We start from the raw sequence: 17,229 nt of genomic DNA on the forward strand, positions 1-17,229 counted from the left end.
TAATAAGGTGATATTAGAACATATTAAATAATAAGTATCTTCTTGCTAATTATAAAAATACATTATTTGTAATGAAGTTTTGGAAAAGAATTGTATTCATTTGGATTTTAAATATTATTTTTTTCTTTCAATTTTCCAAATTTTATAATTATGACTTCCCCCTATTTTTTTATTTTTTATGGTTTCTAATTTATATAAATAATTATTATTTTTTAATTAATTAAAAATGAGAATAATTTATACTATACCTACCTATATTAACATAATATTATTGAATAATCTAATAAAAATTAGATAAGGCTAATAATCCGAAGAAGTAAACTAAAAAACATTTTTAAAAACTAATCCAAAAAATGAAAATATTCATATAGGTTTGCTTGTTAGTTAGTTAGTTAGTTAGTTTAGTTAATTAAAAAAATTAATTTGTTAAAATTAGGTAAAAGAAAGAATTTTATTTGTAAAGTAAAAACATTATTGACTTATTTAATAAAATAAAAATTAGAATAATCAATAAATAAAATATTTCTTTTTAATAATTCTATTAATTTGTTTGTTTATATTTCCTTAATACTAATGAATAATATAATCAAATATTAAAGAAAAAATTAATTATCATATCAAAACAATTTAAACTAATCAAATTAATTGAAATTTTTAAATAGATTTGTTAATTAATTAAATAAAGCTTTATTAATTTAAATATAAAGTTCAAAGAAAAAATCTTCTTTCTGTCTGTTTTGATAAATTAAAAATGAGAATAATTAAAAAATATTCATTTGTAATAAATAAATTTAAAGAAATTAATAAGTTAAAATTAAAGTTTTTATTTAATCAACAAATTAATTTACTGAAAAAAAATATGTATTTGCTTGTTTGTTTATTAATTAATTTGCATTTATGTAATTAATAGTTAATATTATTTTATATATTTATAATTAACTTTTTTAATTTTTAGTCAAATACTAACTGAATCAGCCAAATATCATTAATGCTAAAAGGAGAAGCCCTAAATAAATTATTTAATAAGAAATAATTTATGAAGATGAAGAAATAATTGTATTTGCATCAGGGTATTTTTGGTCGTAAACATTGATAACACTCCCAGCTATGAGTACGACATTATCGTAAAAAAATGGTACTCCCATATTTAAAACTTATTCTTTAGAAGCTATTATATTAAAAATAGAGTGACTAGAATTATATGAGGTGGTTAAGTATTTTCTATTAATTTATATAGGCTTATACTAATATTAATCGACTGTGTTTAAAATAACCATGTCATCTAAATCCAAGCAAGGATTGCATGTTAAAACCATAATATCTTATTAGGCAGTTGCATATTAAATTCTATATTTTTAGGATACTCTAGTTACTATATTATCAAATATTTGTTAATATACTTCGATAAATTGATAATTATTTTAAAGTTAATATGATCCAACAAAGATTTAATCATAAAAAATAACTCTTGCTTAAAAGTACTTCTAAGTTGTATCAGATTTAAGTAAGGGAAAAATCCTTTATGTTTGTCTATTTGTGATTGTTTCATTAAATGATAAGAATCCCATCTATGAATCAGTATTAAGATCTCTGTTTTTATTATAGCAGCTTGCTAATGCAAACCACAGATTTTATTCTGAGCGGTAAGTATCACTTTAAACTTAATTATAGAAATTAGAAAATGAATTACTAGGAAATAATCCTAACATAGCATAATCATAATATTGGTATGCTGCAGCACTATAAACAAAATCAAAATTTAACTATTTGATTGACATTTCTTTACAACCTTAGCAAAAAATAGAAGAAGTAGCCTAGTTTGCGTAGAATATTGTCTAATTAGCAGCATTAATTATATTTTCTGTTTATGAAGAAACCTTGCACCCATTTGATGACTAGCAGTCTAATTTTTGATTACTTACACACTAATTACCTGGACAAGATGTAGAGAAAACAAATGAAATAGTACTATACAGTTCCATTTAAAATTTAATAATTTAGTCTGAACTTCCAAAATTAAAAGAGACATATTATCTGCACTAAGAGTCTTACTCAAAAAAAATAATTTGAGCTTTTACTTGGCTGTATATTAGGGCAAATAAAGTGTATAATAAAATACTTTTCATTCTTTTAAATTTCTTACTTTTTTCACAGATATTTTTTTTTTTCTAATTTATTTATTATTATTTTTAGTAAAGCTCTTTACAATTTTAAAATTGATAAATATTATACGATTCAATTAATTTGATTATAATTTATTTAATTACTTTTTTTTCAAACTTTTGTTTAAAATTCTTTCTCTGGAATTCTAACAAACAAGTTAACAAATAAACAAAAACTGATAGAAAATAATTCTATTTAAAGATAAATTTGATTTTAAGCTTCATATATATTGTATGACTGAAAAAGATACATAATTAGTTGTTTGTTTGATAGAATTTTATTTTTAAAATTTAGGTATGTAATAAGGTGATATTAGAAAATATTAAATAATAAGTATCTTTTTGCTCATTATAAAAATACATTATTTGTAATGAAGTTTTGGAAAAGAATTGTATTGATTTGTATTCATTTGGATTTAAATATTTTTTTTTTTTTTAATTTACTCAATTTTATAATTAAGACTTCCCTCTATTTTTTTATTTTTTATGGTTTCTAACTTATTAATTGGGTAAACATTAATAATCATCTTCAACTTACCCATATCCCCTCTAAATAAAAAGGAAATAGCATTAACTTGCAATTTAATATGTTATACTTCGAAACTAGTCGACTAAAAATGAATGATATATTTTATCTATTACAATCATTTATAAATAACTTTCTTGAAAGTCAATGGATTTAGAACTTTAATTTTCTCAACAAAATATGGATAAAAGCTTTTATTCTACTTTTAAATTTTTATTCAAACTAAAAATCATTCAATTTTATTTACAATATTTTTGAAATATTTTATAGGAGAAATTAAGATGGTTAAGTGAATGATATTTAATCTTCAATTTACTTAACTTTTTATTTTTCTATTTAATGAATACCATAGAAAATTTTTCTTCATAAACATTTGAAAAAGAAGCAAATTAATAATTTTTTCTATCTTTAAAAACAAATTTTATGATTTTATTACATAATTTTTCTTTCAAATTTTATAAAATTATTTTTGATGTTGATAATTATTTACTATAGTTCTTTTTATCAATGCATTTACAATATAAATTAAGATATTTTATCAAAATTTTTAAGCTACACCAAAACCATTTATTTGTTGATAAATTTCCCAGCAATCATACAAATTATATCTTGAATATAGGAGAAAATAATTAAATCATAACGAAAAAAGTATATTTTGTTTCTTTTTTGCTATTACCTATCCATTAATTAAATTCAATGCAAACTATAAGAGAAATTAAGAAAATTGTAACCTAAAAATATTTATTTTGTCTATTTGAACAAATTGAACTTAAATTTTTCAACAAATATTTATTTGAAAATTTCTAATAAAATTCTTTTATTAGCCTAAAATTTTTAGAAAATATTTAAACTTATTATTCTCCTCTATTTTAATTATATTTATTTTATGTATGAGATTCGCTTAGAAGTATTCTTTTTAATCAAAGAAACTAAGAAATTGATAAATTGTTTCTTGAGTTGATATTTAATTTTTGACTTTTGCTGCTTTTATTACAGGATAAATTGAATTTTCTTCTCCAATATTGAATTTGATTAATTCTAATAATTAAAGTTTTTACTTATAGCTTAACTTTTACAATGTTATGAAAAGAGATCCTTATTTAGAAAATTCTTTTGATGATTTTTTAAAACTTATTATAGTAATCCTAAAAATTAATTTATAAAAGACAAGTATGAAACTTAGTGGTGAATTAGAATATATTCATAATAAAATATTTAAATAAATTATTATCAAAATGCAAAGAAATTAAGTAATTATAAAAACAATAGACTTTGAATTTGATTTTTTTATAGGTAATTTTATCAAAGGTATTCTGAAAAAATAATAAAAAAATAAGATTGATTTTGCAAAATAGGAGAAGAAATTTGCATACTTTGAATATAAAATATAAAAAAGATTATAAACACATTATTATTAACACAAAGATAAGGAAATTAATTATAAAAATTTCATATCATAATTATTATTTTTTATTAATTTAAACTATTATCAATAAACTTATTTTATTTTCTTTTTAAAAGAAGTTTTTATTATTATTTTATTGTTATTTAAATTGAGTTATATATATTTATACTGATTAGATTGTTGCAAAATAATTTTAAATATAAGATATCATTTTGTTTTTATGTGGCTATTTTAGTTTGTTTGTTTGTTAGTTAATTTATTTGTTTTTTTTTTAGTTATTAAGTTAATTAAATCTTGTTTTTAGCATCTAATCAGAGTTAATTAAAATTAAATTAATTAGTAAAATAAGCATTTATTTATTTGATATCCCTATATCATATAACCATGTTTTTGCATTTTTAAGCAAGATCAGCATCCCATTCTTATGAGTATTTTTATAGATTCTAAACAATCCATTTATGGTTAACAACTTGATCCATGGTCATTCTCTTTGAGGGATCTCTTACAAGCAAGCTTTTAATGAAGTCTTTAGCTTCTTCTGATAAATAGTTAGGAATGTTTATATTCATCTGTTGATTATTTAAAAAATATATTTTACTTATTTTAAATAATTCAAATTTTAAAATTAAATTAATTACATTGAGAATATTAACTAAAATTTCATTCTTAGTTTCGTATTGGAAAGGAGACTTTCCAGTCAAGAGCTCAAAGGTCAATATACCTAAACTCCAAATGTCAACACTTTATCCATAAGCTTCTCCATTAACGATTTCAGGACTAATATAATCAATTGTACCACAGAATGTCTCTCTTCTATCATCTGGACAATAAACACTGCAACCGAAATCAGCAATTTTAAGGACTCCCTTTTGTTTGAATTAAGCATTAAAAAAAAAAATTAAAATAATTTATTTACAAATGACATGAGAATATTTTCTGGTTTAATATCTCTATGGATAATATGATAGCGATGTAGGTAAGTGAAAGCATCGCAAATTTATCTCATGTAAGCAGCTCCTTTGATTTCATCGAATCTTTAATTGGGCTATCTCTTTAATTCTTGATACAACTCCCCGTGTGAAGCATACTCTTGCACTAAATAAACAAATTCTTCATCATAATAAAATCCATACAGCTTAAGGATGTTTGGATGATTTGAGAATATTTAAATTTTAATTTCATTTTCAAGATAATCTTCACTTTTATATTTGATAAGGACTTCCTTTTTTATCTTTTTCAGAGCAACAATCAATCCTGTGTTTAAATCCCTGCAAAAAATAATTAAAAAAAAAATTTTTTTTCATGTTAAAATTAATAAAAATAATTTAAATTACTAAGCCATGTGAACTTCACTAAATTTACCGGTACCCAAGTGTTTACCAATTTTGAAATTTTCTTTCTTAAAGAAATTGTTAAATAAAATGTGATCGTTTCTTGGGTTAGGTAATTTATATTTCTTCATAAATTTAGTTGGCAAAGGCATTTATTTTACTTAAACTTAGACTGTCACTACAGCATTCTATCCTTCTGAATTTGTGTTTTGCAGAATTTTAGAAATATTGTTTCCTGCACTGAGATTATTTAGTGTATCACTTGAATGAAATTCCTATGTGTTTAGAGAATTTGCAAACTTGTGTTCAGAAAAACTGTTATTATTTAAGCTATTCTGATTTTTTAGGTATTAAACTTTTTATGTGACTATTAAATTAGACTTTTATTGCTGCTCTTATGAAAATTTGCTTTCAATTGTGTTATTTTCAGGGAATATTAAGGGTCTTTTTGTTGTAACTGGAGAGTGACTTGAAGAGAAACCATAAGATTCGCGGTGAGCAGTGTTTGAAGAAGAGCTAGAAGTGAAGCTACCCTCAGCTCTATTTGAAGTGAAATCTAAGTTACCTGACTTATTAGGCTATAGTTGAGAAGAACTTGATTGAGAGGATGAGTAGCCATTATTTTAAAAAATACTATTTATTTTTTATGAGTTCTGCGATATTCCAAGTTCTCCCTTTTCAGATGATTTATTTGGTGAAATATTGCTAAAGGCACTTTTTTCTTAATCTTCTTTCTTTTTTGGTTTGAAGTGATGTGAAGAGCTAGGCTTTTTACCAGAGCTCTTTTTATTACTTTTTTATTGTAAAACATCATCTTTAGTGAATAGCATTCTTTCTTTCGGCTGTGGAGTTATAGGCTTGAGTAAATCATTAATATTGACATTTACAGGTGAAGCGTTACCACTATTTGATTAATGATATTTGTTGGTTGAAGATGTATTTTCACTTTTGAAATGCTATCCGACTTTATCTGGACTACCTTTAGAAAGTGTTTAAGCTGGAGGAGCAGGTAATTGAATATTAACATTACTTATATCAAATTTTTGGTTAGCGTGCGAACTTGGTAATACATTTTTTTATGCATCCAACAACTATTGAAAAGTTTTATTTGAATCAGATTGTTGAATTTACTTAATAGCTTATGATTCTTAAGGCAAAACTGAAAAATTACTAGTTTCGGTGTATTATTTTTTAGATTACCTTTCTTGCAAAAGAAGTGTCTTTTATTGAGAAGTAGATTAGTCATTTTCTAAACCATATAAGGTTTTTTTAATTTTTTCATAAAGCTCTTCATTTTATTTAACCATTTACTCATTTTGTTTGCTTCTTTTTTCATTACTTTATAATATTTTTGCAATTTTTTCATCTGAAATTATTCCATCATCACTTAAAATCTATTCTCCGTTTATGTTAAAAGCAGTCATTGCCATTTATAAGATTTTTGAATTATGTTCAAGTAAATCTTTTTATTTCAGAATGTCTTCAAGTCCTATTATATCGAAAGGATTGACTTATTTAGAAGTTTCATTGTTATGCTAAATATTTTTAGAATTTGTGCTAACACTATTACTAAAAGGAGCTGGAGTTACAACTGGAGTGGAATCTTTATCAGCACCTTCAAATTTAGGGGAAACAAATATTTAAGCTGAAGTTGTAGAAGTTTAATCAATACTGAATGGGTTAGTAAAATAGTTAGGAGTATTTTACAAAATATTTTAATTTTATGTGGCACTTTTAAGTGCTGTTTATGTATAATTTATGCTAGTAGCAGCTTTATTTAATTTTCTTTATAATTAATTAGAAGAATTATCTGCATCACCCGCTTTTATATTACTATCTGATGATTATGAAGAGCTATCTTTATTATTGCTACATTCTTCTGCTTTGCTTTAAAGATTTTAAACAGAGCTATTAAATGAGTTAATTAATCCAAGAGACTTGTAGTCATTAACACTTGTATTTGCTTATTGATTTAATTGTGATATGGATTATTATTAATTTTGATCACTAGTAACACTCATATTGCTAAAACTTTAATTATTTGAGTTTTTATTAGATTAATGCAGTGATGCTATTTAAGGTAAAATGCCAAATGATTCTTTGATATCTTAATTTTTGTCAAATTAAGAATTATTTTCTTACTAAGATTTTTAAATTTTTTCTATTTAGTTTTTTGAGTTTTATTAAGCTAAATTTAAGATATTGTCTTTAGATTTATTATTTATGTTGTTGGGATCATATAAAGGTGGTTTTTGATTATTTTGCTTATCAAATTATTCAGTACTTTATTAATAAAAAGCTAATTCATTCTTAATTTAGTAAATATTATTTTAATTTATGTCATTTTTGCTTTTAAAATTCTGTGATTGTGTTTTAAAATCTGTTTTATCATAGTAAATTTTAAGGCTTTCAGCTTAAAAAGACAACTTTCTTGGTGAAATTAAATTACTTTATTTCATAGGTATATTTGAATTAATAGAAATACTGTTACTTTTTTCTTCTCTTTTTTCAGGAAGTTTAGTGAAAATTTGAAATTCCACGCTTTAGTTTTTGGACAAAGGAGAAATTGTTGAAAATTTTGAAAGGTTTTAATTTTATTGGTACTCTGCTTCACTAGATCCTTAATTGCTGATCGACTTATTTCTTCCAAGAATTTCATCTAAATACTATGTGCTGGGAAGTTTTGTTGTTAAATTCAAATCTCTTTTGAATAACTCAACTGAATTGATAATACTATTCGCTCTATTGCTGTTTATACTCTAATTAAGCTATCTTTCTTCTTGTTTATTGGCTTTTCTGTTTAAATCTTCAGTAGGTTATGTTGGTAATTTTGTGCTAATATCATTAATTTTTTCGTTTTTGATAAAATCTTAGATATTGAATTCTCTTAATGAAGTTGAGTTTGCATTGTTACTGCTACTTCTAAAGCTACGATTCTATACTTCATTTTATGACTATCTAGTCTCTCTTGGTTTGGCATTATTTTTTGAAGCCATAGCAGCAGTTGTAGTGTTTGAACCAGATGCTGCCTATTTATTGTTTAGTGTGCTTAAAATACTCTTAAATGAATCCTTAAAATAGCCTGATTCTTTTGTAGGTTAATCTTATTTTAATAATGGAGCTTAATTATTTGGTAAATTATCTATTGTATTTTATATATTAATTGAAAATGTTTTAGCAGAATCTTTAGAGAAGCTTGTATTACTTTGGTTATTATTCTGAGTGCTGTTTTAACTTGAAATATTTTGAGGAGTGCCTGTATAATTTTAAAAATTGTTTGAGGCTATTTTAGAATGCATAGGAGAAGAACTATTAAAATGAGTATACTGAGGTACAGTAGTAGTATTACCAGTATTATTTTAATTACTTGCTTGTTAATTTGTATTATATGTAGGAAGGACAAATTGATTTGAAAAATTTTAGTTATAGAACCATTTGTTTAAATCCATTTAGTTGCTACTAATTTTACTTGAACTTTTCTCTTCAAGCAAATTTTATTTTTACTAATTTGTTTCTAAAGAAATCTTTCCTGCAAAGTTAAATGGAACCTCATTATTTTTTTAATTATTACTGCTGGTTTTTTCAGCATTGAAGGAAAACTTTATTGTCTCTTGGTTAGCCTCGTATTAAAGAATTTCATTTTTTGAAGGTAGAGGAAAGTTGATGGCAATCGTGTTAGAGCGTTGTTTATCTTAACCATATTTATTTTTCCTAAGATTTGTTGGTATCATTTAATCAAGATAACTATAATCTATATTTTTTTCTTAATAACTGGTGTTGTTTTTATTTTCATCAGTTTATTATTTTCCTGTTTCATAAGAAGGTTCAGAGACTAGTCTTTCTTTTATTTTCTATAAATTAGTTTCACTAAACTCACTGCTTACTTCGGATAATATTTTGTTTTTTGCTGCTTACATATTCTTAGACGTGAAGTCATACTTATAAATATCGATTGGATTCTACTTTTGTGGTTGCTGAAATTAACTAGCTTTGTTTTCATTTTGATGACTTTGATTATAAAATATGCTATTCTTAAATGAATGATGGGTATTTTGATTATTTGTTGGAGTTGCTCCTGCTGTTAGAGTTCCTGATGGAACATGAGATTTTAACTAATTTTATTAAGAATTCTTAGCTGAACCATCTGGTGACTCTATAGCTGAGTTATTGGCAGCTGGATTTTTGCTAGTATATTAAAAATGTAGTAGTCTATCGCTAAAACTGTCTTGTACTTTCGAGGCAGGTACTTAAATGCTGCTGATTTATTTAGATTAATTTTATCCTGTAATTGATTCAGTTAAGTTAATGACAGAATCTGCTAATAAAGCTGAAGAGCCGCTTAATTCTTACTTCTTCTCGCTTTCATTGATTTTAGATGTGTCCAAATTTAAATTATTCATTAGCGATTGTTTGTACTTCTAAAGCTATAAATCAAATTATGATTAAGTTAGGAGCTTTTTTTCTTTTTAATCACTCTTTTGTTGAAGGAGATTATTGGTGATGCTGCTTCCAATATCTTTATTTTATTGCTTAAGGCTTTCATTTGTATTTTCTAATTTTTTGCTATTTCTCATCTGCTATTTTGTATAATAAGATTCGTAAGGAATTACAGGAGTCAAATCACCTTAGAAAGACAACCTACTTTGTTTATTTAATATATCAGTAGAGTTAGAGTGTCCTGATTATGTTGCTACAAACTAATTGATAAACTCCTTCTTAAATTGACTATTTGCTGCGCTATTAATGTCTTACTACTTTTTAATTGCATCTATTTTATTTGCTACTAATTGCTTGATACTATTTTCTCCTAATGTTTATGATAACTTCATGCCTGCCTATTACTGCTAGCTATTACTATTTGCTTAGTTATTAGTTGTCGTATCTGAACCCTTAGCAACCAAACTTTAAAGTTAACTTGATGAACTGGATCCGTTTAAGTGTATCATGCTTGATTACCTCTGATGAGCATTTTTACGATAAGGCTCATAAGGTTCAACTGTTGTTAAATTTTATACATTTTAATTCAATTTTGTTGCACTGTTTTTAAGATTATTTATATTTTCTATGCTAATTTAGCTATTTTATCCAAGCTACCCAAGAGAGGAAGGTTCACCTGGCTTTGAAACCTTAGGAATCATGGGTGGTAAGTTTGAAAAATTATTCTTTTGATCTACTTGGTTTGTATTTCCCTGATCGCCGATGCTTGCTAATTGATTTTTTAATGCTGCCTCTTCAGTTTTCAAAGAAGAGATATTGCTAATGTTCGTATTAGTATATTAGCTATTCCCAAAGGAAGAGGGTGTGTGAGTCTAAGATGAACTTTTGGTTGTTTCCTTATACTATTAAATTATCTTCTCAAGATACTTATTGCTATTATCTTGATTGCTTGAAGAATTATTTGGTGCCTCTTGTAGCTTTTAGTTTGATTGATCTTCCTTAGAAGAAGTAGCTAATTGATAAGATTGTTGCTGACTCATATTATTTTATTTATGTGTAGCTTATAAAAAAAATTAGTCTACTTTTGATTTTTAATTATTATTAAGACAATCAAAAAATGAAAAAATTAAAAAAATAACAAACAAATTAAAGTTATTTAATATTTATTTTTTTTGTTTCTTTTTTTTGTATCAGAAAGAATTAAACTAAAAGCTAAGAATATGAAATTTGTTTATTTATTTATTTGATTGATAGATAGATAAATATATTGAATAAATGAATACATACAATCTTCTTCTTTGTTTATTTGACAATTTGTTTTTTGTTAGTTTGTTTATTTATTTGTTAGTTAGTTAGTTGTTTCTTTGATTTTTCTTTTTTTCTAATTTGTAAAATCAATCTGCCTCTAATTTTTCTAAACTTATATAATGAATGAATGAATGCTTGATTAAATCTTTCATTTTAATAATTGAATTTAAATTTTAATCAAATTTTTCATCTTTTCCCATTAATTAATTATTCTCTTAATTTTTGTATGAATCGGATTCAATTTTTATATATATTTATTGACTTAATAATCTGGTTCCTGCTCTAATTATATCATTTATTATTTATGTTTTATTGACAATTTCATTTCATTCTTCTTATTTATTGAATAAATAAATTCAATATTTTTAATTTGACTAAATGCCACCAATAAAAGTTAATATATTGATTTTACTATGGATAATATGATAGATATTATACTAAATTGCCATTAATTTAAAAATTGGCTGTTTAGCTTTTAAATGAGAGAAAAGTTTTAAGGTTTTATTCTGGAAAAAGTAATCTAATTATTCTTTTTTTCTAAAAAGAAAATCGTTACATTCATAACATAAAAATAGATTTTCTCTATAGTAATTGAATTGCTTATAATAAAAATCTATTTGAGATTAATTTTTCACTCAAGTAATGAGCGGTTATTTGCGGAAATTAATAAATTTATGATTATAGCTTTTATCAATAATCACAAATTAACCCTAACTTTTAGATTTCTTTAAATTTATTCTGGCATATATTAATTATTTACAATATTTTATATTAAAAGTCCCTCCATAAAAGCTTTTTGATAGGTATAGAATTTTTTTTTTTATTAACCTTCTAAAGGTTGAATACTCTTTAAGTTATTTATTAGAATTACAATTTTTTAAAGTAGTTATTATTCTAACAAAAAGGCGAAAAAAGAAATATTTATTAATCTAATTTTGATACAAAATATTGTTTTTATAAAAGCAATTAATTCAATTTTGTATTTTTTACTTTTAAAAAGTTAAAGTTTTAATATATTTATTTATTATTTGAAAAAAATAAATTAAAAAATAATTAAGTGTTTTTAAAAATCTGAATATCTTTAAAACAATATTTAAAAAACTATAAATAATTACTTAAAATTGAGTTTAGATATTCTAACTTAGTATTTTGCAATTGATTTTGAATTTTCTCTTTGATATTTAGTCATCTAAATCTTATATAATTTAATTCAATAATTATCATCAAAAATATTTGCACAAAATAAAAAAGATAAAAAACAACTTTTTTGATTACAAATAAAAATTAATCCATTCAATAAATTTTATTCTGCTTAAATATTATTTTAAATACATATTTACTGGTAAAAGAGTTATTTTTCTCAAAATAAATTACAAGATTTTTAAAAAACAGTAAAATCTCGAAAAATTTATCTATGAAAATTAATATTTATATTTTCTATTATAAAATGTATTTAAAAAGTTTTAATTTATTAGATATTCTTAGCTTTACAGTTTTTTACAAGTTTTAATTCAAAATTTTTAAAAATATACTTTTATTTATCAGAAATAATCAAAAGATATTTACAGAGCTAATTTGTAGCATTAATGATGTAAAATTATTTAGTCATTAAAATAAAAAAATTTAAACACAATCAGTATTATGTTATTATTTTTACAATTTATTTTTATGCATTTAAGAATTTTAGAAAGAATTATTTTCATTTATTTTTAAAAATAAATTAGAATACCAAAAAGACTAATTTTATTTTTAGCAGTTGTTTTTTCAATTTTAATTATTTTTAAATTAAAATTAATGTTTAATATATCTTGATATTTTATTTAAATAAAATTAATAGCAATAAATTTTTATTTTATATATTATTTAAAGCTTATTTAAATGAATAAAAATTAATTAATTTTAATTCTAATTATTTAAATTTTTTAAATAGACTGTATATTCTTATTTAAACCCTACAATTTTCTAGAAAATTTACAATTTAAAGGGCTAAAATTTTTAAACTTTGAGTCTTAAAATATTTTAGTGGAAATAAAAGAAACTTACAATAATTTATTAATAATAATCCTATTATGATTGTTTTACTTAATATTCATTAAGTAAGTTAATTAAAAAATAAATAGAATTGTTAATCAAATAATAATGTGTTAATTATAATATTTTATATCACTTTTATTATTGGTCTCTCTTTAAATATCTAAGATATTTATTTAAGGGGTTTCATTATGAAAAGCTTATTATTTAGTAAGGTTTATCAAAGAATAATTAAGGTAAAGAGAAATAAATTTAATCTTAAGATTTATTATTTTGTTTTTATTTGAGTTTTAAATTTTAGAATTTTATTTGAAAAAGTTTTAACTATTTTTAAAAAAAAATTTAAATAATGTTTAAGATCAGGAAAAGAATGAAATAATATTATTGAAGATTTATATAAAAATTAAACTATTAATTATATTTAATTGCATTTTATAAAAATAATTTTAACTTTAAATTTTTATTTAATAATTGAATTATCGAATTAAATATTTTTAAAATTATTAACTAATTAATTTTAATACTTAGATTAATTGTTAATTATTTATTGATCTTTAATAGTTTAAGAAATTTATTTCAAATAATTAATTATTAAAAATAAATCGAAGAAATTAAGTCAGATTAAGTTAAAAATATTTTGTGAATTAATTAAAATACTTGAAATATAGATTGTTTGTTATTAAAAGATATTTTATTTATTTTATAATATAAAATTATTTATAGTTTCAACAATTTATTTATTTTAATGCAGTTTCAAATACACCTTAGATGGTCTCTTAGCCATTTAGATAAACTATTTTTTTTGAGTTATCAGTTTCGGTACTCTAATAAGTTTCAAGTTTTTTCTTATAGATTTGATATTCAGGAATAATTGTATTCCAAAAGTAGTGTTCAGGTACAGCAGTTGTTCTCATTCTGCGGACATACATAGTCATTTCTTCAACTTCTAAGAAGAACTTAACATCACAGATGTTTCTCATCCATTCTTCGCAGAATAATTACAATCCTTCAATAATGACATAACCACCACGAACTTTCTTCTTGTTGATTTCTCTCATTACAAATTCCTTGAATGCATGCCAGTCAATTGATTCTTGGCTTTCCCAGTTACCATTAAGTTGAGAGTATATCTTATTTTTATCAAAGAATTAGTCTTAGTGTAAAATATCTGCATTTAATGCCACAGAAAGTTATTAACATAATGTACTCTTTCCACAACGGGTGCTACCAGAAATACCTATTTAAATTAATAAATAATTATTTAATATTTTTGAGAATTTTAATTTTTCTTTGAAAAAACTAATAAATAATGCTTTTTTAAGTTCTACTTGTCTTAATTTATTATTTATTTATTTTTGAAATATTTTTTTATTTTAGAAAGTAATTACCAATCACGTAAAGAGGAGAGACTTAGGTAGGTGAATATATGATTTCAGCTATAACTGAATTGCAGTTGCTAAGCTATTCAGCACTTGTAATTAGATGATGATGCTCAGCATGACGAAGTTGAATCTAGACACGTTCTGCAACCTTAAAGTTGAAGTACTTAAAAACTATGTCTACAATAGTTTCTAAGGAGTCAATTTGAGATTTCTTGCAGTCTATGATAGAGAATTTCTTGGGAAGATCTTTCTAACGAGAACATAAAATCTTAAAATTGTCAGCATCTGATTCATACTTTTTAATTTCTAAAATTTATAAAATATCTACTTCGCTACACATTAATTCCCTAATTGATTCTTCTATTCTCTTGCAATTATCTAAAATTTCTATTTCATGCTTGTTGAAGAATGTTTTAATTGTCTAAGATTTTATGTTCATCTCTTCAAGATGATTTTTGAAATTGTTTTCGAATGAACTATCTTCATGTTAGTACACCATCAATGAAAAATAAGTAACTAAATCACTTAATTATTTTTCATTGTTGACTGAGCAAAAGCTCTTAATGTTCTCTAAAAATGTCTATAAATTTATTAGAAAACAATTAATAAAGAATAAGAAAAACCAGTAATGTAATTAGAATAAATTAAAAAAATATCTTCACATATTAATTATAATCATATTTATAACATTGCCATTTATTAATACTACTTTATAAGCTTTAATAGAAATGCACTAAATATTCAATAATAGAATTATTCAAAATAAAAATTATATCATTTTTGTTGTTTTTATTTATCTTAACTAAAAGGAATTATTTAATTTCATATTTATTCAATCAAAAAAAAAAAATTTTTTAACATGTTTCAATGTAAATTGTGTAGAAGCATGTTAACAATAATGATTTAATATGATCTAATTAAAGCTTAACCAAAAAAATAAAAGTTTCTAAAGAAATGTAATTTATTGAATATGATTAAAAATGAAGTTAAGTCTAAATTTTACCTCGATTTTGTTTAGAATCTTATTCGAATAATCTTTGTTGAAGGAGTGCAATTTGATAAGAGCTTCAATTTCTTGATTGAACTTTTTTTAGATTTCGATGAGGTTTGATACAAGAGAGTTGTACTTATTGTCTACATCGTCTTAGAAGTATTTAATTTCCTAAATGAGCATCTAGCTTACCTCACTGATTTCTTGATTGTTGTTTAGACACTCTTGGAATTATTTAAGTGGTAAGTTGTAGTGGCCATTATGTTATTCTTGGACACATTGCTAGCAGATCAAACCTTTGTGCTTGCATTAAAGAGATAAGCAGAGGGTTTCTCTTTGGTTTTCAGGATGGAAAGCGCAGGAGCTAATCATTTTGCTTTTTTCTTTCTTTCAAAGTTTGTTTTTGTAGAGTTTTTAAAAATATTTTTTATAAAGTTTTATGGTAAATTTTTTGGTGCTATCTAATGTTTATAATTATGAATTGTGTGTGACTGATGATAATTGATTATTTTATTTATTATAAAAAGATTTGCTTTGTTGCTAGATTAGAAACGATTTTTTAATATTAAAATTGTAATTGGTTGCTTTTTCTTTCTAAAAGAAATTTATTAAAATTAAATAATTATAAAATTTTCAAAAGAATTGTATGTCTTTTTAATATTAATTTCAATATACAAAGAAAAGTTTTCTTAATTTACAAAACAAACATATTCAAGCTACATGAAATGAATAAGCTAAAAACTAATTATGAGGATACTCACAATTTTTATAGTCTCGATCCATTAAATTACGACTAAATGAATTTGCTCCTAGCAAATTACTGTAATAAGTATTAGCTAAATTAAAAAACTCAACATTTTCTAGGTATAAGGCTGCTTCTTCCTATAAAATCACTGATAGAAAAATTCTATATGTCACTTGAACAACACTTTCTAGCTCACTTAGCAAATTAATGATAGACAATAAATTAAATTGGTATAAACACTCTTTTCTTATAGTAATCTGCTTGATATCTTAATTAATCACATGCTTGTTTCCTAAAAAACCATTTGGGGGTCGACATTAAACAATAAAAATTATAATTTAAATTAGATGTAAATAAATAAATAAAAAATTACTTAACTTTTGATTTTAAATACAATAAAATAAATGAATAATTATTGATATGAAAATTAAATATACAAATTTTTTCCTTTGAAAGTAAAAACGCTGATTAATCCTAAAGATATTTATATTAATTAATTAGTAAAATATTAAATATTTTTTATCCACACCTAATAAGAATTTGATGCATTATTAAGTTTCTTTAATTTTCATTATTTTATAAATCTGAGCATATTTTTTATTTAAATAAAACCAAAATATTTAAATTATTTTTGATTCATTAAAGAATAAATCTTTAAATTAAAATATAAAAAATTTCCTCAATGATAAATATTAAAAACCATTGAAAACACTCACTCATTTATTTTTTTAATCCTTGATCAAATTGAATTTCAAATAAAAAAAACAATATTTATTTCCTATCTGTTAAATACTTTTATGTGATTTATAAAAAAAGAGTTTTTTCTAATTAAATAAATTATTTTCAGAAACTCTAAAAATATAAAATTAAAAAAATGAAATTATTATTTGTATAAACATTTCATTTTTCTC

General features: G+C 22.7%; 5 protein-coding genes across 5 annotated transcripts; all 5 read right to left on the minus strand. All coding sequences in view use genetic code 6, as the record gives it.

Moving 5' to 3' along the window:
• Window positions 1-971: 971 nt before the first annotated feature.
• TTHERM_00402090 (transmembrane protein, putative) lies at window positions 972-2,189 on the minus strand (the record flags this gene model as incomplete). The annotated part of the gene is made up of 1 exon (XM_001014082.2): window positions 972-2,189. The coding sequence occupies exon 1, from the start codon at window positions 2,124-2,126 to the stop codon at window positions 972-974; it is 1,155 nt and encodes a 384-aa protein (XP_001014082.1). The 5' UTR covers window positions 2,127-2,189.
• Window positions 2,190-2,383: 194 nt separating this feature from the next.
• TTHERM_000402099 (hypothetical protein) lies at window positions 2,384-2,704 on the minus strand (the record flags this gene model as incomplete). The annotated part of the gene is made up of 1 exon (XM_012797231.1): window positions 2,384-2,704. The coding sequence occupies one exon, from the start codon at window positions 2,702-2,704 to the stop codon at window positions 2,384-2,386; it is 321 nt and encodes a 106-aa protein (XP_012652685.1).
• Window positions 2,705-4,467: 1,763 nt separating this feature from the next.
• Window positions 4,468-11,027, minus strand: TTHERM_00402100 (Serine/Threonine kinase domain protein; the record flags this gene model as incomplete). Its single annotated transcript, XM_001014083.3, has 4 exons — window positions 5,428-11,027; window positions 5,010-5,361; window positions 4,732-4,959; window positions 4,468-4,662 (listed from the first exon to the last, which is right to left on the minus strand). Exons 1-4 carry the CDS (start codon window positions 10,899-10,901, stop codon window positions 4,468-4,470), a joined length of 6,249 nt encoding a protein of 2,082 aa, XP_001014083.1. The 5' UTR covers window positions 10,902-11,027.
• Window positions 11,028-13,925: 2,898 nt separating this feature from the next.
• TTHERM_00402110 (AAA domain protein) lies at window positions 13,926-15,945 on the minus strand (the record flags this gene model as incomplete). Its single annotated transcript, XM_001014084.1, has 3 exons — window positions 13,926-14,437; window positions 14,589-15,162; window positions 15,586-15,945. The coding sequence occupies 3 exons, from the start codon at window positions 15,943-15,945 to the stop codon at window positions 13,926-13,928; spliced, it is 1,446 nt and encodes a 481-aa protein (XP_001014084.1).
• A 339-nt stretch (window positions 15,946-16,284) lies between these two features.
• TTHERM_000402119 (transmembrane protein, putative) lies at window positions 16,285-16,890 on the minus strand (the record flags this gene model as incomplete). Its single annotated transcript, XM_012797232.1, has 1 exon — window positions 16,285-16,890. The coding sequence occupies one exon, from the start codon at window positions 16,888-16,890 to the stop codon at window positions 16,285-16,287; it is 606 nt and encodes a 201-aa protein (XP_012652686.1).
• Window positions 16,891-17,229: the final 339 nt, after the last annotated feature.

This window comes from Tetrahymena thermophila (assembly GCF_000189635.1).
Source record: "Tetrahymena thermophila SB210 genomic scaffold scf_8254666, whole genome shotgun sequence".
Taxonomy (NCBI): domain Eukaryota; phylum Ciliophora; class Oligohymenophorea; order Hymenostomatida; family Tetrahymenidae; genus Tetrahymena; species Tetrahymena thermophila.